Source organism: Malaclemys terrapin, chromosome 9, assembly GCF_027887155.1.
Source record: "Malaclemys terrapin pileata isolate rMalTer1 chromosome 9, rMalTer1.hap1, whole genome shotgun sequence".
NCBI lineage: Eukaryota > Metazoa > Chordata > Testudines > Emydidae > Malaclemys > Malaclemys terrapin.
In genome coordinates, this window is record NC_071513.1 from 21299452 (window position 1) to 21325103 (window position 25652).

The 25652-nt window shown below is 40.8% G+C and overlaps 2 protein-coding genes across 5 annotated transcripts in view; both read right to left on the reverse strand.

The window, feature by feature from the left end:
• Nucleotides 1-5859, reverse strand: part of LOC128842693 (pre-mRNA 3'-end-processing factor FIP1-like) — a 36324-nt gene extending 30465 nt beyond the window's left edge. The window contains exons 1-4 of one of the 4 annotated variants that reach the window (XM_054038815.1): nucleotides 5471-5509; nucleotides 3580-3619; nucleotides 2304-2329; nucleotides 527-611 (exon numbers count right to left, since the gene is read on the reverse strand). In XM_054038815.1, coding sequence (XP_053894790.1) covers nucleotides 527-538 — 12 coding nt within the window. In that variant the 5' untranslated portion in view covers nucleotides 539-611; nucleotides 2304-2329; nucleotides 3580-3619; nucleotides 5471-5509. Of the gene's footprint in view, nucleotides 1-526; nucleotides 612-2303; nucleotides 3425-3579; nucleotides 3620-5080; nucleotides 5419-5470 lie in introns of those variants that run through there. The other 3 variants (XM_054038813.1, XM_054038814.1, XM_054038816.1) reach the window with 3 other exon arrangements.
• Nucleotides 5860-18760: 12901 nt separating this feature from the next.
• CHIC1 (cysteine rich hydrophobic domain 1) overlaps nucleotides 18761-25652 on the reverse strand; it is a 31953-nt gene continuing 25061 nt past the window's right edge. The window contains exons 4-6 of the mRNA XM_054040330.1: nucleotides 24871-24927; nucleotides 24214-24273; nucleotides 18761-22533 (exon numbers count right to left, since the gene is read on the reverse strand). Coding sequence (XP_053896305.1) covers nucleotides 22483-22533; nucleotides 24214-24273; nucleotides 24871-24927 — 168 coding nt within the window. The 3' untranslated portion in view covers nucleotides 18761-22482. The remainder of the gene's footprint in view (nucleotides 22534-24213; nucleotides 24274-24870; nucleotides 24928-25652) is intronic.

Below are 25652 nucleotides of genomic sequence, written 5' to 3' on the forward strand. Positions count from 1 at the left end.
AATAAATATTGTTTCACCTTTCATCCAACGACGTCCGAACTATTTTCAAACTTTAACTCCCACCACAGCCCTGTGGGGTTGCCTGGGAGTGTTACTACACCAGTTTTGCACATTAGGCTCTGATTCAGGCAAGTGCTTAAGCATACATATAAACTTTAAGCATGTGGTTAATGCTCACCAATTTCAGTGGGATGCGATCCTGAATCAAGGCCAGAGAAATTAAGGTACAGAGGAGTTGAGAGGTTCAAAATGAATAATCCAAGGAATCAATGGTTGAGTCAGAAGTAGACCTTGGCAATCCCAACACCTAATACTCTGACCACAGGCATTTTAGGTAGAAAAACTACATGCTGTAATTAGCACCCAGAATTGCTAATTAATAAGTATAGGTGTAATAAGCTATATTTAAGATGACAAATAGTAGCCCCCTTTTTACTTGAGCCTTGTTATACACCAACATTTACAAGGAGTGAACATGCACTGCATTGCAATAGCCACATCCAGCAGTTATAGCTGTAACACATACATGTTGTGACATCTCTCGGTCTTCACCGGTGACAGGCCGGCTCTCCTGAGGAGCATCTTGCAAAGGATGAGAAGATTCTGCATGTCTACCAAATATAACAGACCACAATAAATACAATTGACCCATGGAGCGACCTATTCATGTTTCCAAAGTGCCCATCAGTACAGAATCAAGATAACATTCTGATCATAGTTTTACCAAGAGATATATTTGATTCTGGTGACTGGTAGTAGAGTAGTTAGCTCAAATTCAATCTCAGCAGGTTTTGCTTTTATTGGTGAAAGGCAATTTAGAGTTCCTGAAGGATGCCAGATGGGCAGCCTTGCACACCAAACACTTATTTATCCACAGATCAGCTAAGGCACTTGCAGCAGCTCTGAAAGATTCCCAGTGTGCCTCAACCCCACTACTTCTAAGGATAAGAAGATGGTTCAGTCTCCATAGCCCATTCAATCCTTGGCCTTTCCCTGAGACTGCCAACAAGAGTGCCAATTATATAGGCATTTTTAAGTGAAGAGGACCCCTGCCCAATAGGAATTAGATCAAGATCAGTTGATTCCCTTTCTACAAGCCACCAAACATTAACAACATTCAGTTATTAAGGACTTGGGCTGAATTTTAACCAGTTACCTGGAGATTAAAGGACAGGTAATTTAACAATCCCACAGACCATCCCATTTCCTTATTCATTGCAAATTAATCCTAATATCCATTATTGCACTTTCAGATTTATTCTGTTAACTAAAGATTGTGGAGCAAATGTTAGTATTGTTTATTGTATTTTCCAAGCAAGCCAGTCACAACAAAAATCATATGTACCTTACGTGTTATGGAACTAAAAATCAGAAGGCGGCATACTTAGCCATGGAACTGGAAGAGTTATTTTGAAATTCTAATAGAATCCTTTTTTTAAAAGTTAATTTAACTGAGGACTCAAGAGCCCAAACATGCCAACACTTACATCTGAGCAAAGCTTATTACTGGGGGTACTCCCACTGAAGTCAATGAAGATACTCATGGGGATAAGCACCATGCCTGCTAGTGAGTGTTTGCTCCCTTTGGGGTTAGATCCTGCAAACACATGACACACAGAGGCCACACACTGAACAGATTAAAGCCATTTCAGAGGCTGCATAAAACAGCTTCTAAACAAGGAAGCCAAAGATCACATTGACATAATGGAGCCCAGCAATACAAAATCTTGGAAGTGATTACCAAGAATCAAATAAAATAAAAGTCAACCCACTGCAGTTTTGGAAACTAATGAAGCTCTCTTATTAGGAGGCTAGGAAGACAAGATTGTGAAGAGACAGAGACCTGGGCAAGCAGCCTAAATGAATTCTTTATCAGTTGCACAGTCATGTTGGAGGAGAGGTAGTGAAAAGTTTCACAAAGAAAGAATTGCAGTAATCAAGCCAAGATTAAACAAAAGTACAGACAAAGATTTCAGCAGCTGTCCTAGTAAGCATAGGTACCAGTATGGTCAAATTCCTGAGGTGGTAGCAAAAGCACTTCAATTACCAAATTAGCATAACAGGCTTCAAAAAGAAGATCAGACTCCACAACAACTCCAAGGTCATGGGCATCAAGTCATTGTGGAAAGATAAAGAGAAGTACCACTGGAGGAAATTGCCACAGATGGCTCCCCAAAACCTCTGGCATTCTTTTTACCAAATCAAAAGCAATTAAGAGCATTGATCTCAAACCACAGAATTGTCTCAGAATCCAAGATCATTGATCAGCCAGCACTGAATTAAAGAAAAGCAACAAATGTTACCTTCAGCTTCAAATCACAGGAAGTATCTGTGGATGCGTATTACAATTTGTGAATTTAAAGTTCAAGTACACATCTATAAAGTAACAGCCACTTTCCTACAGTTTTAAGACGAGAACAAATAATCACTTTGACAGGACTAGTGTCATCGCTTTTATGTTGGCAATAGTCCTGGGCATTTTATTTCCACCCCCTGAATCCCAACATAACCCTTTGTGCCAGGGATAAAACAGCCCCTTTTACAGCACTGCTATAATTTCACAAAATCCTCTGCATCAAGGAATGTCAAGAGATATTGAATACATGTAATTTGTGTACACTGTCTTCCCACAAATAGTCAACATATTCAGAGAGAACATCATACTGGAATTTCAATGGTTAACAAAGAGTCTAGCAAATAATCATCTTGTTGGCACAATCCATACAAAGTTTATATATGAGACAAAGACTCAAAATGAGGACTATAAGAAAAATAAGAGCAGGAAGCAAATAATAATAATAATAATAATACTTTGCAGTCAAGGTTTTAAAGTGATTTGCAAACATTAATAAATTGAAGGATGTAGCTACTTTATCTTATGGAGCATTTCTGATAATCTCATGTAAATCATAAAGAGACAAGAACTCTATTTATGTAGGTTAGCAGTACATTTATGTCTAAAATCAGAGACTGTCCTTGTCATGAGGGATAGTTGATATTACATTTGCTAAGTGCAATAAGATAGTCCACAGTTTGCTTGTGTGTGTTCATATTGGTTGAATGAAGATACTTGCTCCAAAGAGGATAATATTCATAATGGTCCCAAAGTGCAGCAAACACTGGCTACATTTTCTGTGTTTCTGAGCATCCTGAACTCCAGTTTATGGTGGGTGTACAACAATCTTGAAATTCCTATCATATGTACATATACAAAAAATATTCAAATGCAGACACCTCTGGGGTGGAGGAAGGCACAGCTGGTGCATACCACACTGCACAAGTATAGTGGGGAGGGAGGGGGAAATTTTGGTCAAGGATACCGGGAGAATCCTCTAATCTTATTAAGGATCCAGTGTAACTTTTCATATCACCACAGAACTTGTTTTTGAAGGTCTCATCCAAAAGATGTCCGAACAGTAAGGTTCACACAACTCAATTTGTTGCGATGACAGTCAACTCATCCCCTGGCAAGATCTGAAACTAGGCTCAAGGTATCTAGGAATTATAGGCCTGATGCTGAGACAGAGTTCGCCCCTCCAGCAGATACAGTTATTATGAGTGACTAGTTTACAGACTTACCTTGCAATTGGTCCATCTTCTTGCTTACCAGTGGTGTCATCTGCAAATATGATAAAAATAACATATGAAATCAAAAACCAAAGAGATCAGAACTTATAACACAGTCTGGGCCTTTTGGGAAAAAACTCTCATATATATATATACACACACACATTATAAGTAATGTTTATTTCCAAGCAAAGCTCAATATGAAATAAAGCAATGAAAAAGTAAGATTACACATCCTTGACAACTGACAGAATTAAAAAAGGTCTTTGAATGCCAGACCCCAGATTATGCAACAGAATGAATAAAGGCACCTATCAAGCCAGGTATGGATCTTGGTTCCAAGAGTCTTCCCACCTAGCCTGGTCTCTTTCCCACAGAAAAAAATGTGTGAACAGGACCTCAAGTCAAAAAGTTTTCAAAAGCAAAAATCAAAAGACCAGAAAATATACTGACCTTAATTGACAAAAAAAATTTAAGGTCTCACAATGGTAGGAAATGCATGGAGTGATGGATGCATTGAAAAAGATGCCTGGTAACTGTTCCAAGAATGCTCTGCCAGCAAACCCAGGCTCTGACCCTTCACTTGGATACATATAGAGCCCAAAGTGGCACAGGGGTCCACTTGCATCAATCCAGTGACAGAACTGGGGCCCAAATATGCATTTACCTGACAGATTTTAAAAGTTATTATGCACGCCAATGTCTTGCTATTAGAGTTTCATTCTGCCCCATTTCATTCTTCATTAGCCTATTACTGTTAAAAAGTGATCATATACAGGCCAAAAAATGCTATACTGTATTAAACAGCATCAAAGACTGTGACAGAAGAAAAAAATTCTGATGGAAGGTCAACTCCCACTCCAGCTCACCCAGCTCAGGTAGTGGATTCAGACTTACTTTTATTGATTTAGTGCCATAAGCATGCATGGCCCTTTGCAAACAACTGAAAGTAACAAGTTTCTACCCTGAAGGAGTTTACAATCTGAAACAGACATATCCCAGTTAAGGATGACAGTAGTATCCCACATAATGGCTAGGACAACAAAGTAAGGCAAATTAATGGGGCGTATGTGTGTACATACACACAAACGTCAGCAAAGGGAAGGAGAAAAATCTATAGAAACCCCATGGAGTCTGTAGAAAAAAACGTAAAACTGATAGATTAGCCAGGTTAATTAGGTAAGAGTCTTTCATTTGATTGTGGTCTACCAGCAGTGCCACAACCCATGATCTCTATTTCACTCCCGACATAAAATCTTGCAATGGTCAGTGGAATCTAATACAAGACCATCACATAGACATGTACTGGTTGGGTATGGAGAGGCTCCCAGATAAACCTACACAGCCATTAGTCAACTCCATCACCTCTCCAGTAGGAGAAGGGGATGTGGCTGCTCAGAAGCTCGGGGGAAGGAAGACCATAATCTGGAGAGTGCCTGTGCTCTATCCTAGTTTACTTTGCCTTCTAACTAGTGAGGGCTTTCATAGGTTATGCCTACACAGCGTTACAAACCTTGGTCTATGGACTCTGTGTTTCCAAGCCTGTACTTGTACATCCACACTGTATTATTAAGCCTGGCTCTACAATAGCTAGACCCCAGTCTCACAGCTGCACTAACATGTCCACACTGCACTATACAGACTCAGGTCTGCGGCTTGAGCTGCGTCCACACCGCCAAACGACAGGGGCTGGGACCCACCCCCCAGCAGGGCCATGAGCGCTTGCTGGCCCCACTCAGGCTGGTTACCGTGGGCGGGCTGGGCCCAAAGCCGAGCCGGAGCCTGGGGGAGGTGCAGTGCGGACAGACCCCGCCGAGGGGTGCTCGGGCGCAGGGGACCATCTCGCACAGCGCATCCCCCGTGGCGACTCGGCGCTAGGCACGGCCGCCGCCCGGCTACCTACCCCCGTACAACCAGTGCTCCTCGTCCTCCTCCGCCTCCAGCGGCGCCGCGCCCGAGGCAGGGGGCTCCAGCTCGGTGGCCATGGCCGCCGCGCCCTGGCCTGGGGGGATGCGCCGGCACCGGCCCGGCGGGAGGAGGGCAGGCGACCTTCGCCGCCACAGGGCCGCACCGCGCTCGGAGGGGACGCGCGGGCCTGGCGCGCCTCACGCAGGGGGCCAGGCCGCGCCGCCCCCCATGGCCCCGCTGCGTTCGGCGCAGTCCCAGCCCCGCCGCCTGCACGCGCCGCTAACGGGCCGCCATCGCTCTTTCTCTGGAGGAGGAGGAAAAACCCGCGTGCGAGCCGGGTCCGCCGGGTCCTAGCGCCGCTCTTCCCCGCCGCGGGATCAACAAAAGGCGCTCCGCATCCCAAACAAGCGGCCTTCTTTCTGCTACTGCGCATGAGCAGATGGCGGCCAGCGTTCCTACTGAGCATGCGCGGAGATCAAGCACATGTGCAGTGGGAGAAGTGAAGCCACAGGGAAGCGCCTATGCCCTCAATTTTCCGTTGGCGCTTGGCTTTGCTCTGGGCATGTGCGGGGCGGGGCTTGGTCTCTTCCTCGAGCCTCAGCGCCGAGTGGGGGGCCGGCCGGCCGGGGGCTACAGCTCTGGCGCTTTGGCAGCGCGGGAGTGTGTCCCTCCAGGCCCAACCCCCGCGCTGGGCGAGGACCGTCCCTGAGCTCGTGGCCACCCATTCCCTGGAGCGCAGCCGTTCTAAGGCCACGGGGCGCGCGCTGTGCAGCACGGGCTGGGGAAGGACAATTCCCAGCTGGAATCACCCAAGCACATTGTAGGGGGTGGGGGGAACAGTCCCAGGGAATAAATGGATCAGGCAGCGGGAGCTGATCGAAAAATCAGACAGAAACGAGGCAAAACTGGGGAGAACGGAATGGGCGAAGACGGTGAACAACCTTGAAAAGGCAGAGCAGAGCATCTGCAAAAGGAAATGTAAAAGGCAAGGCCAGGGCAAACAAAGCAATATTTACAGGGAAAATCACGAGCTCACAAGCCATGATTGTTATTTATTAGTAGTATTTGAGCTGTGGTCATGTGTTGTGGTAGCATATCGGAGCCCTACTAATAGAGCAGAACCCCATTGTGCTAGGCACTATATGCAGAAAGAACAAAAAGACAGCCCTTGACCCCAAAGCGCTTACAATTTAAGAGGCCTTTGGCATCAATCAGGGCCCAAATTTGCCAGTATTAATGCACATGAGCATCTGGACACATGAATAGTCCACTGAGTTTCTTATGTAAGGGCTAGATCCTGCAAGAAGATCCACACCGATGGATTCTTGTACCCATGTGGAGCCCTGAAATTAATCAAGCCTCCACAAGGGTTCAAGGATCTGGTAGGGCATTTCCACTTGCAGGATCAGGGCCACACTGTGTAACTGCATTTAGGATTCATTGGTCCAGACTTACAGAATTATCCATCACTGTTGACCATTGTTTGAGCAATAACTATGAAAGCACGGTGAATTCTGGCCCCTATTCTGCAAACACTTCGTAGAATCATAGAATATCAGGGTTGGAAGGGACCTCAGGAGGTCATCTAGTCCAAACCCGTGCTCAAAGCAGGACAAATCTTACTCACATGCTTAACTTTAAGTAAGTAGCACTAATTGTGCTTAAAGTTAAGCATGTATACATATATATATTTGTAAGATTGGGAACTTTGGCTGTAAACTCTTTGAGGCCAGAACTATAATTTATTATAAATTTGCAGTATGGCCAACCCTGAGCATTAAAAAATCATGAGTCAGCCCTCTTCCTTCCCAAATCATGAAATTGGCTTAAAAATCATAAGATTAAAAATATTTTATTTATCTTCTGATTAATGTAGGATACACTTGGGACACATTATATAGCTTTTCTCTGCAACAAGGATGGCTAGAAACTTATTTGTTTTTCAAAAACAAAAGCTGACATTCTTATGAAATAACATGACTCCAAGAACCGGGGCTTTAAAAAAAACACCAAATATCATGAGACCTGCAAATTGCAAGAGTTGGCAAGGCTGTATTTGAAGAGTGCCTAGCACAAAAGCACCTTTTTAATGCTTCTAGTTGCTACCATAATACAACTATTAAATAACAAATAAATAATAATTGCCTAAGAAATGTTACTAGATGGAAGGAGTGCAATGCCTTGGACCATTTACCCAGGGAGTGCCCTACACAAAGATCATTACTGCTGTTATAACATGAAAATTGATTTATATGAATATGTAGAATATGTTTTACACCTACTTTGCCCTCATGTCAATGATTATACAAGGTGCAGAGCAACAGAGAATCGGGCCTCAAGTGTACAGGAACTTCAGACCATTCAGAAGGGGAGATTCCCAGCTTCTTAATGGTATAGCACTTGGATGTAGTCCTGGAAGATCCCAAGATACAGGTACTTAACTTTGTCAGTTTCATATATAATTATAATACCTATTATATAGCATTTTCACCTGTAGATCTCTAACTGCTTTACCACGGAAATAAATTATTATCCCCATTTTACAGATGGGAAAACTGAGGCATAGGGAGGTCAGTGACCTACCCAAGGTCACCCATCAGGCCAGTGGCAGAGCCGGGAATAGAACCCAGCTCTCCTGTGTGGATCCAATGCTCTCTCTACTATGCCACAGGTCACAGTTAGTGATTTCTAAAGTAGTTAACATTTTCTTCTCTTTCTGAGCTATTTGCATTGAGACTCATGATATTAAGACAGTTTGGATTCCCTAACAGAAATTTCTAGTGAACACTTTCTGGTAGTTCAAGGTAGCCAACTAGATATTGGAATGGAGGGGCTATTGGACTACCGGTTTCTGGGACTACTAGTTCTCCAAAAGAAACTCTTCAAACTGTTAAAGAGTTTTAGTGAGCCATCCAGAATTTCCACTAGGGTTTTACAAGTGGATGGATGCAAAAAGCAATATCACAACACATTTATGTATGACTCTTTAAACATTTTGTTAATAGTTCTTCTGTCAAATAGATGGCATATGCGGGACACATGGTGTGGCAACGTGTTATGCAGGATTTATAGGCATTTGCTTGGGATGACCTGCATAATTCATTTCTGGCTTTGCAAATCAGGAGTAATTTCATCTCAGTTGGCAGATTCAAGACCTGTGTGTTGCTTCCCATTCTCTTCCTTCTGGGAATTCCACAAATCAGTATCTGGTATTTCCCACTCCTTTGGAGTAACTATCATTTTAGGAGGCTCAGCTGCACAGTGCCCATTTTGTTGTAGGCAGTGTGCCACCTTCTATCTCCTCCCTTACAGATTCTTTGGTTTGGGTCAGGCTGCATGGAAGCTTAAAACAATGAGCCTGTCATATGACAATGGTAAATAATCACAGAATGAATCACTTTCTTGTGATTATTTGTATTTCTGTAGCCCCTAGGGGCCAGACTCGTGGACCAGGACCCCGGTGTGCTAGATGCTGTACAAGCAGAAGAAAAAGATGGTTCTAATAGTGTACAAGAGTCTTGATTAGAATTAAAAAAAACAATATTACCTCTAAAGCTCCTCTCACTCTTTCTGCCTGGGGTTTCCTTCTACAGATTAAAAGAAACACTGCACATATCCTCACATTCCCTGTCTGAATGGAAGACAGTCAGTAGTGACAGACAAATCACACAGAAAGACACCTACACTTACAGACTTGAGTGAGAGCAAATCCATGGGGGACCCCATAACTTGGACTATTGAGCCTGGATTACCTTCATCCAGTCTTGGGTGGAAAACTCCTGTTCCCACAACCAGAAAGTGACTGACATTTGTAGTCATCCCTGTCTCTTGTGGCCTGTCAGAAAATTTCACAAGTGACAAACAATAATTTCAAATTTCAGAGTAGCAGCCGTGTTAGTCTGTATCTGCAAAAAGAACAGGAGTACTTGTGGCACCTTAGAGACTAACAAATTTATTAGAGCATAAGCTTTCGTGGACTACAGCCCACTTCTTCGGATGCATATAGAGTGGAATAAATATTGAGGAGATATATATACACACATACAGAGAGCATAAACAGGTGGGAGTTGTCTTACCAACTCTGAGAGGCCAATTAAGTAAGAGAAAAAAAACTTTTGAAGTGATAATCAAGATAGCCCAGTACAGACAGTTTGATAAGAAGTGTGAGAATACTTACAAGGGGAGATAGATTCAATGTTTGTAATGGCTCAGCCATTCCCAGTCCTTATTCAATCCTGAGTTGATTGTGTCTAGTTTGCATATCAATTCCAGCTCAGCAGTCTCTCGTTGGAGTCTGTTTTTGAAGTTTTTCTGTTGTAAGATAGTCACCCGCAGGTCTGTCATTGAATTGCCAGACAGGTTAGTGTTCTCCCACTGGTTTTTGAGTATTATGATTCCTGATGTCAGATTTGTGTCCATTAATTCTTTTGCGGAGAGACTGTCCAGTTTGGCCAATGTACATGGCAGAGGGGCATTGCTGGCACATGATGGCATATATCACATTGGTAGATGTGCAGGTGAACAAGCCCCTGATGGTATGGCTGATGTGATTAGGTCCTATGATGATGTCACTTGAATAGATATGTGGACAGAGTTGGCATCGGGGTTTGTTACAAGGATAGGTTCCTGGGTCAGTGTTTTTGTTCAGTGATGTGTGGTTGCTGGTGAGTATTTGCTTTAGGTTGGGGGGTTGTCTGTAAGCGAGGACAGGTCTGTCTCCCAAGATCTGTGAGAGTAAAGGATCATCTTTCAGGATAGGTTGTAGATCTCTGATGGTGCGCTGGAGAGATTTTAGTTGTGGGCTGAAGGTGACAGCTAGTGGTGTACTGTTATTTTCTTTGTTGGGCCTGTCCTGTAGGAGGTGACTTAATTTCAAACAGTCCACATGTCATTGCTTGGGCCTTATGAAGTGACACTTGTGTGATCTGTCTAAAAATAAAAGTAAGCCCCACCAGGAGTAAAGTGATGCTTTCAAACAGTTTAATATGAACCACATTTTCCAGGGTGAAGCAGTGATACAGCACAGACCTGTTAGTGTATTAGCTTTGTAATGTCTTTTCAGTTTATGTCTTGCTCTTCATAGTCTGTAACTCAAAATGTGCATGGCACCAAAAGACCCTGATTAATGACCTAGAGTTTCTCCAGCCATCCAACTGTTGTCATTATGGAACAAACTGGACCAAGCTGAATTTGTCCTTCGGGCACAAAACCATGATAGACATCAGAGATGTAGGAGATCCGTATGGAACTAACCTGTAGGCTGCTATACAATGTTTAACCACATTGCACCCCAGTGGTTGCTTACAGAGATTCCTATTTAGTTGTTTGAACATCTATTTGTAAATCTCTTTGGGATGTAGCTGAATGAAAGTTGCAATACAAGAGTAAGATTATCATCGTTACCGACACTGCCATCTAAGAACTTGTCAACACTGTACCAGGCCTTATGTGTTTCAAATCATTCTGTTCTCTCTATAGTAGGCCTTAGCTGCAATTTAGATAGCAAGATTGCAGCCTCCTTTGGGCCAGAGCTCTTGTATCTAAATCATCACGGTTCCAAAGGAAGAGTTCAGTCTCTGGTTCCTGAGGGGCTCAGCCAGTAACTGCTTCAGCCAACAGCTCCAGGACCCACTTCAGAAATTCATAAATGAAATGATATTTTATGTGCAGTTTCACAAAAATCAAGAGAAAAGTCATAAAAGACCAGATGAATACTTCAGGAAGGATAACTAAGCTGGACTGGAACTTACGTACAGCACACTGAGAGGTTGGTATACATTTCCCAAAGTGATTAGTGATTTTGGGTGCCCAGCTTTACAGACCTGGCAGGAGACTCATTTTCAGACAATGCACCCACCCTCTGAAAATCAGATCTCTTTACAAGGCATCTCAAGATAGGGATCCCAAAAATGGAGGCACCCAAAATCACTAGGCTCATTAGCAAATTTAGGCCATTTTCTATAGCATGGCAGAAAAGGAATTTTTTTATTTCTTCTGTCTAAAGTTGTGTTTTTCTTTGTCACCTCACTGTGATCACATAACTGCAGAGGACAGCTTGGGCTATTACTTTTAAGAGTCGACAGTTCCAGTCTCAGTCTCTACTCAATTAGCATTAGGTATTACATCATCCTCTGTCAATATAGAACAATCAATGGATTTTCTTTATACATATCTGTTTAAAAACAAACTCAGTTACAAATACTTCACATCTGGCCCAGGATAACTATCTTCCCATCACATTAATGTCCATCCTTTACTGATTCTCAATTGACCTTTTTGAGGCAGACCTGGGCATTTTACCTGAACATGGGGCAGACGGTGCTGGAAGGATGCCAGATTCATTCAGGTAACAAGATGTGAAATAGAAATTAGATGAGAGTTATCAAGTAACATTAAATATTAGACAAGTTGGCCTTACTCATCACATCCAGGTTATTCCTCTCTTGTGTGGCAATGACTGGACTTTAAGATGTAAGAGAGAAGATAAAAGTGTTGTATGATACTGCTCTCAACTCTCCACCACCTTTTACAAAGTACAGAAGATTTGATCCACCATCCACTTCCCCAGTACATGCAAAAATTATGCTGCTCTAACTGTACCAGTATAGTTAAAGTGATATAAGCCCTCCACCTAGTGTGCACGCAGTTATAACAGTGCCTATATCAATATGGCTTATTCCTGGATACAAATAAAACTATAAACCTAGCTATTCTGGCAAAACCCTCTAGTATGAATGCAGTTATATTGATATTGAAGTGCTCATACTGATATAACTTATGCAAATTCCTACAACCAGCATGAGCTGTACTGATATAAAGCACAGTTATACTGGTATAACTGTGTCTACACAATAGCTTTTACTGGTATAGTTATGACAGTTAAAAAAAATTACACCTCTGACTGACATAGCTGTGCCAATACAATTTTTAAGATCAGGCTTAGGGGTTGTATTATTTTAACTATTTCAATAGGAAATCACAGTCCTAACAGAAATAGTTAAACCAGCACAAAAACTGCATGTAGACGAGGCCTTGATGTAAAATAACTATCACTGTAGAAGATTGCTAATATGTCACGTGACTTTTTCCTATTGATACATTATTTGTATTGCAGTAGCTCCTGGGCCATTGGTCCATGACTAGGTCTCTTATCATACATGTACAAACACAAGAAAAACAAAATCCTACTCCAAAGGGCAGAAGGTTCCAATAAGTTTCCAGATTCAGAATCCTGTCAATAGCTTCAGAGCCTGAGAAGGACTGGCACAATATACAGTAAACAGCAATTATTTTAATAACAAGACTAAACAAGTCTGTGCGTGGGGGAGTGAGGAGTGAGGTTCTTTTAAAAAACTAGAAATTATGTTAGCGTTTGTGAAGAGCGCTGGCTGCGTTATTGCTGGAAACTGAGCTCAGTTTCTCCACTCAACAGTGTTAGTGCAAGTTTCTTCACCTCCCCCAGCATGCTGTATCCCTGATTTGGAGGAAGTCCCTCCACAGGTTTGTTTGGACAGGAATAAAAGTTACATTTTAAAAACATTTGAGCTCAAATGTTTTAACTGACCCATTTTAAAACTCAAGTGTAGCCAGGGCAAGTTGTATTTGGACATGTTAGGTGAATGCCCTAGGCCGGCTCCCTCCTAACCTTACCAGCTAACTTGTGCTAAATTAAGTACAACTTGTCCAGTCTACATTAGTTTTAGACTCTGTTAATTAAAATATGCTAACATTGTAACCCTTGTGCTTCCTCCCCCACACTCCTTGAATCATATTCTAGACATCCCTTCAGCTAAGACTAAAAAAGATGTACATGATGGCGGTTTTAACAACATAATTATAGTTCATGGAAAGTGGGACTGATGACCAGCTAATTTCACACAGGCCATTTAGTGGTGTTCAAATGGCAACAATTTCATTCTCCGGAGCTAAATTCACCCAAAGTTTTAAAAAATTCTTTAAAACAAAAACTGCCAATCAATTCATATGCAACAGTCATTATTTCCATTTTATGGTGGAACACATCTCAGGCCTTCAACCAAAGGGAGACATTACCTTATCGCTGGTAATAGCAACATTATCAATAGAATGTTAGAAGTAAACCTGTTTTATAAAACTCCCCTTCATAAGAAATGCCTTTCTGTCTCCCCAACTAACAGAAGGCTATTGTATTTTCCCCTCAATTTTATGTCCCTTAAGACTTACATAAAATTGTGGTTTACTTGGACTAGTGGAAGTCTGAGACTATATTTTATGTGTATCAGTGCCTTTAAATGAATCATATTTTTCTTTGATTTTCTTTTAAATTTACTCTGTTTTTAAACTCCTCTTGGACTTTCCAATGATGACGGAAGCGAGGTTTACATGGCATATTTAATATACAAGGTATTCAAAACAAGGTTAAATAGTTTGTCTATTGGCTGATTTCACTGACAGGCAGTTATATGTTCAAAACCTGCTCCTATGCAGCATCAGAGAAATAGGAAACTATAATTAAAGGACTGATGTTAGAATAGTTCCTAGTGCAATTTCCCTCCAGTTTCAAAAGTGTCATATCTTTCTTGACAGCAATCTGACAAGGCTTGGGTTATTTTATAATTAAACAATTCAAATCCTTTTTCTTCAATAGTGTTCATAATAGCATATTGGATGCTAAAAATTGTATCTGTACAACATGGATGTCATCACAGTTGCTGGTGGTAGACTTACTTCACTGTTGCCACTCCTCCTCCTCCTCTCTTTGGACTCTTCCTAATGTAATTTATCATGAGTGGGCAGTTTTGACCATTTTCTCTTAGGAATATAATTAGAGGATTTATCCATTCATTCAATTTTTTACAGCACTTGTCCCTTTAGTAATCTAAGCACTATATAAACAGTAACAGATTTACAGCAAGTTTACACTGCAATTTAGTGTAATTGTAGTGTGGATAGATATATCCAAGCTAGCTTTCTTCTAGCTAGTACAAGTAACAATAGCAGTGAAGATGCAGTGGTACAAACATCGGCATGAGCTAGCAACCTGAGTACATAGCCAGGGTCCTCAGTGGGCATATACTTGGTTATTATTCTGTGCTGACATGTCTTTGTTATTCACTAGATTAAAGCTAGTGCAGGTAAATTTACCCTCGCTACAATTACACTTAAATTGCACTGTAAGCTTCACTACATCCCTGTAATGTAAGGAAATATCCTCATTTTACAGAGGGAATGGAAGCACAGACATATTGATTTACCGTATTTTCCGGCGTATAAGACGACTGGGCGTATAAGACAACCCCCAACTTTTCCAGTTAAAATATAGAGTTTGGGATATACTCGCCGTATAAGACTACCCCTCTTCCAACGCACACCAAATAAAAATAAAAAAAACATCAGATTTGATTTCAATATGGTAATTTTAATTCAAATGCTTATGACATGCAGGTACTTAGCAGGAAAACTGTCACTTATAAACATAAGGCTGTTTGTCATCAAACATGTAAACATAAAACAGTGCAAGTGGATTAAACTTTTCCTAATTCACTCTAAAGCTGAAAGGAAGGATAAGACAATAAACCCATGGGAGCTGCCATGCTGTTTGTTTTCTAAGCTGTCAACCAAACTGGAACTGATGATGATAGGAGGAAGATAACAAACAATAGAGAGAGAGCAAGTGCCAGGCAAGTCCCTGGTGAGTTAGCAACGCCCATCATAACTGCAAGCTACGGTATTTTTACAGGTTTTGCTGGCATGACAGTTTCCCTTTAAAAGCCTTCAAAATCCTCCTGTTCGTCATCTGATATCATAAGTACATCAATGACATCTTGTGATACATTTGTAAGGCAGTCATCGTATGGATCGAATTCCGTATCAGATGGTGTGGTCTCAGCTTCGGCTTCCTCTTCATCTTGCCACAAGTAGTCGTCCTCCATACCATCTAATGAATTTGATATGCCACACTTCTTGAAAGACTTGATTACTGTTTCTGCATCAATATCATTCCAGGCTTTTATGACAAACTTGCACAAAACATCCAACTGTGGAGCACGCATGTTTCCTCCTTTTGTGAATGACTTTTCGCCGCTAACCATCCATTCATTCCACTGTTCTCGAATGCGATCTTTAAATGGCTTGTTTAGGCACACATCCAGTGGCTGTACCAACGATGTCAATCTTGCAGGAATAACTGCCGCATCTGTGTTTAGTCTTGCAAACCTTTGCTTGGTGCTGGGAGTTAAATGAGCCCTGAACATATCCCACACCAGTAGACTACATTTTTGAATAAGTCCACCTGGTCGCCTGCTCCATACATTATTAAGCCATAGCTTTACCCCTTCTTCATCCATCCAGCCTTTTTCATTCACATGTACAAAACAACCAACAGGGAACTTGAGTTTCGGCATTGTTTTTCTTTTAAAAATAATCATTGGTCTCAGTTTGGCGTCATCAGCTCTGCATCCTAGTACCACTGTAAAACTGGACTTCTCATGTCCTGTTTTAATTAAAATTGTTTTTTCGCCTTTTTGATGGACAGTTTTATTTCCAACCATATCAAAATTCATTGGAGTTTCATCCATATTTCCAATACTACTTAACGCATAGCCATGTTTAGTGCGCTGTTGTATTACGTATCAATGGAAACTATTTACTTTGCTATCAAGATCTGCAGGTAATTTTTGGGCAATTTTCGTCTTTTGCCTCAGTACCATATTATGCCTTTCCATGAATCTAGTACACCAGGATACAGTGGCCTTAAATCTGTTGCTGTGATCTGGGTTAGATTTGGCCCACTGAAGTGCAAACAAACGTATTTTATTTCGTGTCACTACATAACCGTTTTGGCGATGCTCATTCACCATGTCTGCTACATGTTTTTCGAGTTCTGGCCAATGTGGAGTGCCTCTTCTTAATGCACACTTACTCCTTGGCATACTCTTTAATGCTTTTTCATTTGCTTTCCAGTCCCGAACCATCTTTTCTGTTACTCCATATTGTCTTGCAGCAGCTCAGTTATTATGTTCCATGGCAAAGTTTACAACTTTAAGTTTGAAACTGGCTTCATATTTCTTTCTTCTTGCTGGTGGAGCCATGATGGGGTTTTGACTGTTGGACATTTGTATACTGTACTGTATGTACTGGTGCTATACTGTATGAACAGGTACAGATACTGGTGCTGTACTGTATGTGGTACCCAGTATACAACAACCAGCCAATCACGGCAAGCGATGTACCTTACCGGCGATTGGCTGGTTGTTGTATACAAAGCCTGCTTGGATTGGTCAGCTCTCCCTGCCTGCCCAGCCCTCCCTGTCTCCAAGACTATCAGAGCGGTAGCGCAAACACGCCTCTTTCACCCGTCTGGCCCGCCCTTGTATCCTATTACCTCCTTCTCTGCCTCTCAGATCTCGCACATGCGCGCCTGCGCCGCTTCACTGCAGTCCTCAGGAGCGAGATCTGAGAGGCAGAGAAGGAGGTACGGTAATAGGATACAAGGGCGGGCCAGACGGGTGAAAGAGGCGTGTTTTTCTGGGCACAGCGCCGCTCTCTCTCTTTTTTCCATACCCCGGGCGTCCCGGACACCTGCAGCTTGCTCCGCCCTTGCTGCTTTCATGCGGCCGTGGCCGTTTTTGAGCTCCCCCCACCATATGCGGTGACCGCAGAGTCTCCAGTCCGGCTTGGAAGTTTCAGCACCCGCCCTATAAGACGACCCCCGACTTTTGAGAAGATTTTCCTGGGTTACAAGGTCGTCTTATACGCCGGAAAATACGGTACCCAGACTCAGAGGAAGTCTGTAACAGAGCAGAGACAAAATCCCAGATCTCTCTAGTCACAATCTACTGCTTTAACCACAAAAATCACCCTTCTCCCATGGGTGGAAATGGAAGCATATATAGACTCATGCCAATTTCCCCCCCTTCCTTCTTCAAAGGTGCAACATAGTGGTGATCGATTGTCCTTCTAGGCGCTACTGTCCACTCCAGAGGCAGCTGCATTTTCAGTAGCTCTGTACATATAGTTTGTAAAACAAGGGGGTACAACATGTAATACAAGTGACTAGACCCATTAGCTATTAAAAACACAAAATGCAAGTCAGAATAAAATTGGCTAATAGAGATTTGGCCCAACACCCAGAAGTGTTCTGTTTTAGAGGGAGTTGAGTATTGGGTTGCAGCAATGAAATAAAACTGGTCAGTGAAGTGCACATGTTGGAATGCTTTTTCATTTGCCAAATGTCCTGAGAAAATGCGGAGCTCTAGAAAATGGTGTTCTATCTTTGAGCAATATACTTACATATGCTAGTTACAGGGACCCATGCATTCCCCACTACATAGAATGCCAAAGGACTTATGTATAAAATCTCACTCTCATAAGAAAAGTAGGTAATCAACAACTATAGGATGGGAAATGGTACTTTACAGCGTTGTGCTCATATACAGTCTTCTATTCAAGTATTTTTGTCTAACAGGCACATGTTCTTGTGCCCCAGTCAGGCTCCCCTTGAGGTGGAACTACTGCAGAATGAAAAGAACCTGCTTTTCTCAGTTCTGAGAAGTCCTCACCATTGAGCTCCCATCCAGCAGGCATTGCGGATGCCTTGGATTTGAAGATGGCACAAGCTAGCTCCAAAACTGTGGTTCCTATTGTCCAGAGCGCTATCTCCACAGTGGCAAGTGAAAAACAGTTCTTGAAAAAAGTCAGTATCAGCCAATTGGACAGATTCTATGGAGAATTAGGAGCATGGCCCAGAATGATTCCAAGGCCTCCACTACCCTCAGTCCAGCAGAGCCTTCATAAATTGCTGACCCTTGGTACCTTGAGCAGGTAAACGTGGTGGAGGCCCTGATGTAGAGGACTATCTGGCTGGGTCAGATAGACAACAGTCTTTTTTGTAATAAAGACTCAAAAATTGACATACAGGTCTGTCGCATCTTAGGTGCATTTAACATGTGCGATTTCAGCTCTATGCGGTTGGCAAAAACAAAAAAAAGAAAAATAATTTAAATACTGTTTCTGTAGTGTGGGCAATTCCGCCCACCATTACACTCAATGTAATTTTGACTATACACGATTTTCACTTTAGGCGCTGACTGTGGAACGTAACCCCAGCATAAGACGAGACAGACCTGTATATGTGATAACAGAAGAGGCGCAAAAGGGCGTTTTCCATTTCTACCCAAACTTTGCATTATTTGTTTTCATCTCTGGATTAAAATAAAAACGTTTTGAAAAGTGATTCAGATTAACCAAGTTTGACTTCCAGCTTCTTTAATGGCACAGGTCAAAGCAGTAAATTGTAGAGACAAAGCTTATTTAGGATTTTATTCAAAAAACTTCAAGGTGTGAGGTCCTATTAAAAAAAGTGGCTATTTACTTGTAAACAGAATAAAAATGTTAAGGACTCAATTAAAAATCCTTTCACACAACTTAAACAAAAACAGATTTCTGATGAGTTACAACTAATGTTACACTTTCATAAAAACAACAAAAACAAAGATTGCAGAACAGGAATATCCGACAATATTGTTTACTAAAATGGTCAGAACTATTTACATCGAATATTAACTCTGACATTTTTATTGCTCAAACGCTAATGTTTATAGATAAATGTAGTAAACTGATGTCAGGAGACACTAATACACGCATATTCATGGTTTTGCATACAGATTTCTGTACTTATCAAGATGAGCATATGAACTTTATCAAGACTACACTAAATTTAGCAAAAATGTATTTTGTTTCTAGTCTCATACATAATCAAATCTAAACTTTCTACACATGTTCATATACATTTACATTTCTTTAGGCCAGTTATGAAACTACTCTCAAAAAAGTCATTTTAAAGCCAGTAGATGAGAGTTTTCCTTCTCTGCCAATATTCTATAATACTGTGACATTTCCTAATGCAGAAGTCTGGAAAAGAAAACAACGATCAAAGTATTCTGACAAAACTTAAATTAAACAAGGTTTCCAGACTTGCTTTTCAGGAAATTTGTGGCAAATTACGTTTACAGATATTCACTTAAACTGGTTCCCTTTTCTCCCCCTCTGCACAGCATTTTCTCTTTCATTTGAGAAAGTCAAGGCACTTTCCTTTCCATTTGCATTAAACTTTGTTACCGCTACTCTTTGTTGTATCACTATGGACCCTCTGATTACCAATTACTCACCATGGATAGGTTTTTACAAATTCATATTTACTTATAGCTTTTAAGATAATATAGATTTTATAAGACTGAAAACTATCAGATGAATATTCATGTATTAAAGCAAATGGTAGTCAAAATAGAACCTGTAGGCAGAATGCAGCCCACAGTCTAAAGCAACACCTGTGGCTGCCTTCATCTTTAAATGAGAAAAATGAGCTATGTCATTTGAATGTTGGCATTTGTAACACAATCCAAAATTACCTCTTTATTCAGATGAAGTTTGCTGTAATCAGCTGTCTTGGCTCTCATGCTCCAGGCCATTTGCTAGTATTGCCTCATAGCTGGGCAAAATTTAGGTGCCCGTTTTTTAACTAAATTTTAATGGGGGTGAAGACTAAACAATTTGTAATCTGACATTTTTAAAGAAACATAGAATTTATGTTCTTAAATGTGTCATTTTCATACAGATACAAGTGCAAGTCTTCTAAATTAATAACCCATTGAACATACTCTCTAACTGGGGAGAGCTGATGGTATTTTCTCTCAGCCTGGCAGTGTTTCACAAAAATGTGTTATAAATCAGATGGAACAATTCTGACCTGCATATCCTAAGGTCAGACACAGACTTCCGTCTAAGGGGAAGGACTGCTAATAGCTATGAGACTAGAGAGTATTCAATATTCACTACTACTCATGACATCAAACTCTCATTGGCTTTCTTGTCCCCTCAGCTGCAGAGGAACATTCTGCAAATATAGTCACTCAAATAAGGGAAGGAAATAAAGAGCATGGTGTGGTTTCTGGGCTGTTGGTTAACAAAAATGAGAGGGAATAATTATTAACAACCTCTAGCATAACAGTAAGAAGCTTCCGTTACTTAAGATTTTAAGGTATTAAAAATGCTTACAATTATTCTTTTATTAGCAACACTTACTGCCCAGAATCCTGTTTTAACAGAAGTGAATATAAAATTAGGCATGCTATTCCAATTCTGTTTTGCACTCTATTTTCTCCGAGTCTTTAAGCATTCCCTCTGCTTCCCACCCTTAGTGCCATATTATGTTGAAATGGGTCTATGCTTTTCGTAGTTCTGTAATAAAAAAGTTTCAGCTAAGTTTATAGTGAGACATTATTGTAGATTTTTTTTAAAGTACTTACATTCTAGTGTTTTAAAATGCAGTTAGCTGATACTGATCTGCTAACGCGAACTGAACCCTGTCTACTAAGCTGACAATCCATTTCAGCATTCAGATTTCTCAGCTTGAAGCATCACTCTTGGCAGCTGTGGTTGGAAATTACATCACAAGTACAGGAGTTTCTTGTTCTTCAGCTGAGCAACAAAAAGGATGAAGAATTTGACTCAACAAGACTACATGCCTGTAACTGGCTCTCTGTCCCTCACCACTGTCATGACAGTCTGCTAGAAGTCATGTCAACTGCAGCTATTTAAATTCAATGGTTTAACAAATGCTTTCAATTCCAACCAGGGTTTGTACCATTCCTTTTCACTATGGATTAATATTTCAGAGGAAAGTCTAAAATCAGTCTGGAACTGGAAAACGTAGGCACCAAATAGCATCACAAAGAATCCAAATAACTGTAAAGCAATGCCTGGACACTAAGTTACGATAAAGCTCCTTGAGGCAAATATCAACTCATCATGGCTCACATCAAACGACTGTTTTGTGGTTCTCTGTTATTCTGTTTGACAATATGTATGCTGCTCCTTTTTCATTCTGGAAAGGATGCAGTTTTAGTTAACTGCTTAATATATAAAAAAATAATAGGTACCACTGTGCTATAAAAATAAGTAGTTTAATGTTTCTTCTGTATTGATTTACCTGTCCCAAGTAGTTGGCTTTAGTTATAACAATTCAGTCCAATTACTTTAAAATTGTTTCTTTGCCTTTTTTTTTTAAAAAACATTTTTTTCTGACTTCCATATATTTGTGTCTTTAAAATAGGCTTTTAGGATAGTCTGATAATATATTAGTTGCAGTCTACTCCACAAATACAACTTGTCCAAAAGATGAGAATACTTAAGATTCCTTATTTCAGGTACTAACCAAGACACCTGAAAAATCTCTGAAGAAACACAGAAATGCTATGCATTTTTCATCCATTTACTAACAAAGTGCATCTGAGCCCTACACCTGATAGTATGTACAAACTCATTATGGCTTTACCATAAAAATGGCATATGAATGGGTCCATACAATCAGGATGCTAATAAATGTCATTAATAAATCTATGTAGAACTGTTGGCAATACAATCAGAGCTATATTACATTCTGTAAACCTTGACATACTACACTGTACATTATGCAACGAGGCACTATTTACAAATCCACAGGGGGTAAAATAATTAACCCTCTAATGTAAGTGATGATTTTGCAAAGTGCGGGACAAAACCAGTGCTGTTAATTGCAAGTCCTATGCAAGCAAGTTATAGTAAAACCATTGCTAACTACTGGAAGCTTACTTGGATGTTTCTATTGAGGATTTATAGAAATGTGATTTTAGAATGAAATACAATATGATACAGAGTTAGGATGTACATGTGGAAACAGTAAGTATGGAAATTAATAAGGCAGCATGCTCAGAACAAGTTTTAAGCAGCACTGATGTTAGATCCTTAGTGGCAACTATATCTATTATTGTTAATGTTAAAAATTCAGAGTGCAACATAGAAGCCTCATTTAACATAAAAAATGTGCAAATTGTTTTCTTCTTAAACAAAATAAAATAACATAGCAAGGAAGATATTCTACCAAATAACATTTTTAAGTCACAGCAAAGTAGACCATCTTCTTTCCAAAATCAGCTACAAGGCACTAAGAGTAGGAAATGGCAGGTAACATGAAAGACTGAATACTGGTCCTCAGTCAGGTCGAAATATGGGATATTTTGGTAAGAATTCTATTAGTATTACCTGTTGAAGAAAAAACACAACATATTAACCAAACTGATTAGTTCTTTAGAATAACGTCAATGCAACCGTATACATATTTATTGCCATGTGCTTGCTACTGGACTTGACGTGCAGAACCTATACTACCCAGACATGTTATCAATATTTTAAGGGAAAATACTGTCCTGGATACATAAGCTTAAAAAAAAAAATCAGGTACTGAGAAGAGTCCTGTCCTAGGTCCCATTGGAAAGTACCTTGTGGGTGCTGGGATTCCCTCCACGACTTTTTCCACTTGGCTTATCCCAGAACACCTCATTCAGTTGTGGGAGAGCACTTTATTCAGTCTTCTAGAATCCAAGAAAGCAGTTCAACTCTAGGCTCATCCCTGAGGTTTCTTTATTGGCATACAATCAAACTATACACTGCTACCTCGATATAAAGCGACCCGATAGAACACGAATTCGGATATAACGCGGTAAAGCAGTGCTCCGAGGGGGCGGGGCTGCGCACTCCGGTGGATCAAAGCAAGTTCAATATAACGCGGTTTCACCTATAACGCGGTAAGACTTTTTGGCTCCCGAGGACAGCATTATATCGAAGTAGAGGTGTAACTGAGTTGACCAGGCTCGAGTGTAGGGGTTGGTACAGGGTATACCACACATCCGAAATACATAATCACGAACCAGTTTATACACATACTTACACTTACTACATCATATCACACACTATGATTGGTCTACTCATTTTTGTAGCCAATCCCTAACTAAATCATGAGCTGTTTATGCACTCCACTACATGCTAGGCAACTCCACTACAGCTGCAAGTTATCACACATTGCTTACTATCCTTCTATCTCTTTTCTACTAGCTACACCTTTTACATATTTACAAGGGTACTGTAACTTATGCTTTGTTCATTGTTTTGTGTCCTTCCTAAGACTAGACCTATAGTATACACCAATGTTTTTGGTTAAGTGACCTTCCCTGAAGTATAAAAGGTAATTTTTATGCCCATCTGAAGAGGAAAACATAGTCAAACAAGATGAACATCTTGAACTCTGCTTTCTTAGATGGATCCACTATCTTGGTCAAAGCTCTAGGCAAACGCAAACCAACAAAAATTTGCTGAAGTAGCCAAAAAACTACAAAAATTAAACACTTTAAAGTCTATGCTATACTAGCTACTTTTGAGTTATTTACAGCTACTTTAATAAAGGAGAAATGGAGAGGTTTGTTCAGTGAGCATTCAACAGGTGGAGAGGAACTGAGGATGTGGGTGAGAACTAAGAAGGGGTGAGGGAATCTGTAACCTCACTATAACAGATAAGGTTCCTGGGGACTCTAACTGTCAACTATTATTCAACACAAATCTCTTACAGTAGGGCTCTGAACAGGCAATGTTATGAAGGAGAAACCCTGTTTTCAGATGATAATGTCTAAGTTTTACTACATGCAGCAGCTGGACTGTTATGTTGCCATCTTCATGTATCAAAATAGGATTGTTTCATTCTACTAGCCAAGAGTTTCTGTAGTGAGTGACACTCATGGTGAATTTCCAAAGGTTGTGTGTACATCAGCTGAGAACGAATTAGTCATGAGGAGACTGAAGGGTAAAGAGTCTGGTAGTTAGTGACATTTGAACTATTAAATCATATTGTAGTGATAGATACTAAAAATGTAACAGAAAAAGAATACTTACATATTCCATCATATTGCTAGTTTCACATTTCCTTTTACTCAGCTTCCAGTGCAAACCAAGCTAAGAAAATAATTATTGTGGGATTAAAGGTGTACTATTGCATTATTTCTCATCAACAACATAATACAAGCTTCAGCAATATCTAACTGTTCAAGATCTCAAGCATGTCTTTTTACATTTCATACACTTTAAGGTGTGAGATGAATTTAGTATTTTAGCTCCAGTCCTAAAACAAGCTAATAGCATTCCTGTATTCCAGGGGTCGGCAACGTTTGGCACGCGGCTCACCAGAGTAAGCATCCTAGTGGGCCGGGCCAGTTTATTTACCTGCTGACGCGGCAGGTTCGGCCGATCGCGGCCCCCACTGGCCGCGGTTCGCCATCCCGGGCCAATGGAGGTGGTGGGAAGCTGCAGCCAGCACATCCCTCGCCCGCGCCGCTTCCCGCCGCCCCCATTGGCCCAGTGGGGGCCACGATCGACTGAATCTGCCGCGTCAGCAGGTAAATAAACTGGCCCGGCCCGCTAGGGTGCTTACCCTGTCGAGCCGCGTGCCAAACGTTGCCGACCCCTGCTGTATTCCAACTGTGCAGTATTTTATTAATTCTAAATAAAAGTGGGAAAAGAAATTTATAGATTCTACTTCTTAATATTTCTTACCTTATGATATAGTCTGTTATTTTCCCATTCTAGCAACTTCTGAATTGATCTTCTAGTCTAGGAAAGAAAATCAACATTATATTAGAAATGGCTCAGCTATCAACCTCATTCCCAAAAGAATTAAAGTTATATTTGCAGCTCTCAAGCATCACATGTAAAGTGGTAATGTATGTTTTAGGAAAGGATAACTAAGCAAAGGAAGAATTTCACCTTGGAGAAGTCTTGCCTTCCCAAATCCACTTGTCTGAAGCATAGATTATAGGGGTGGGAGAGTAGGGGCATCTTATCAGAATTATAGATTATGATTTCTCTGTAGACTCAGAAGCTCCATCATTCCCACTACGTTTCTCAGCTGTACAATTTTGGAGTCATCTTGGACTCAGCATTTTTGGGTGCTCAAGTAGCTAAGTCAGCAAAACGCCATCTTCCATCTGTTACTGGTCAAAAGATTACAACCATCTGACCTGGTCACAGTGATCCACGTAACTGTGACCTCTGGGCGCCAGTATTGCAATTCATATCTAGGAATGAAACTACATATGCTGAAAAAATCTCCAACTGCTTAGTGACATAGGACTCTGAATGTATCATCCTGGTGCTCTGCTCTGGCTTCTGAGTACACCGAGTCCAATTCAAGGTCTATGGCCTGATATTCAAAATCCTCTAAGGGACTGGCCACATGTACCTAACAGATCACCTATTAACACATTGTGAGAGTCACAAGTACAGGAAACAGAACATACATAGGAGCTGGATCTACAATATGGAACTAAAAGAAAAGA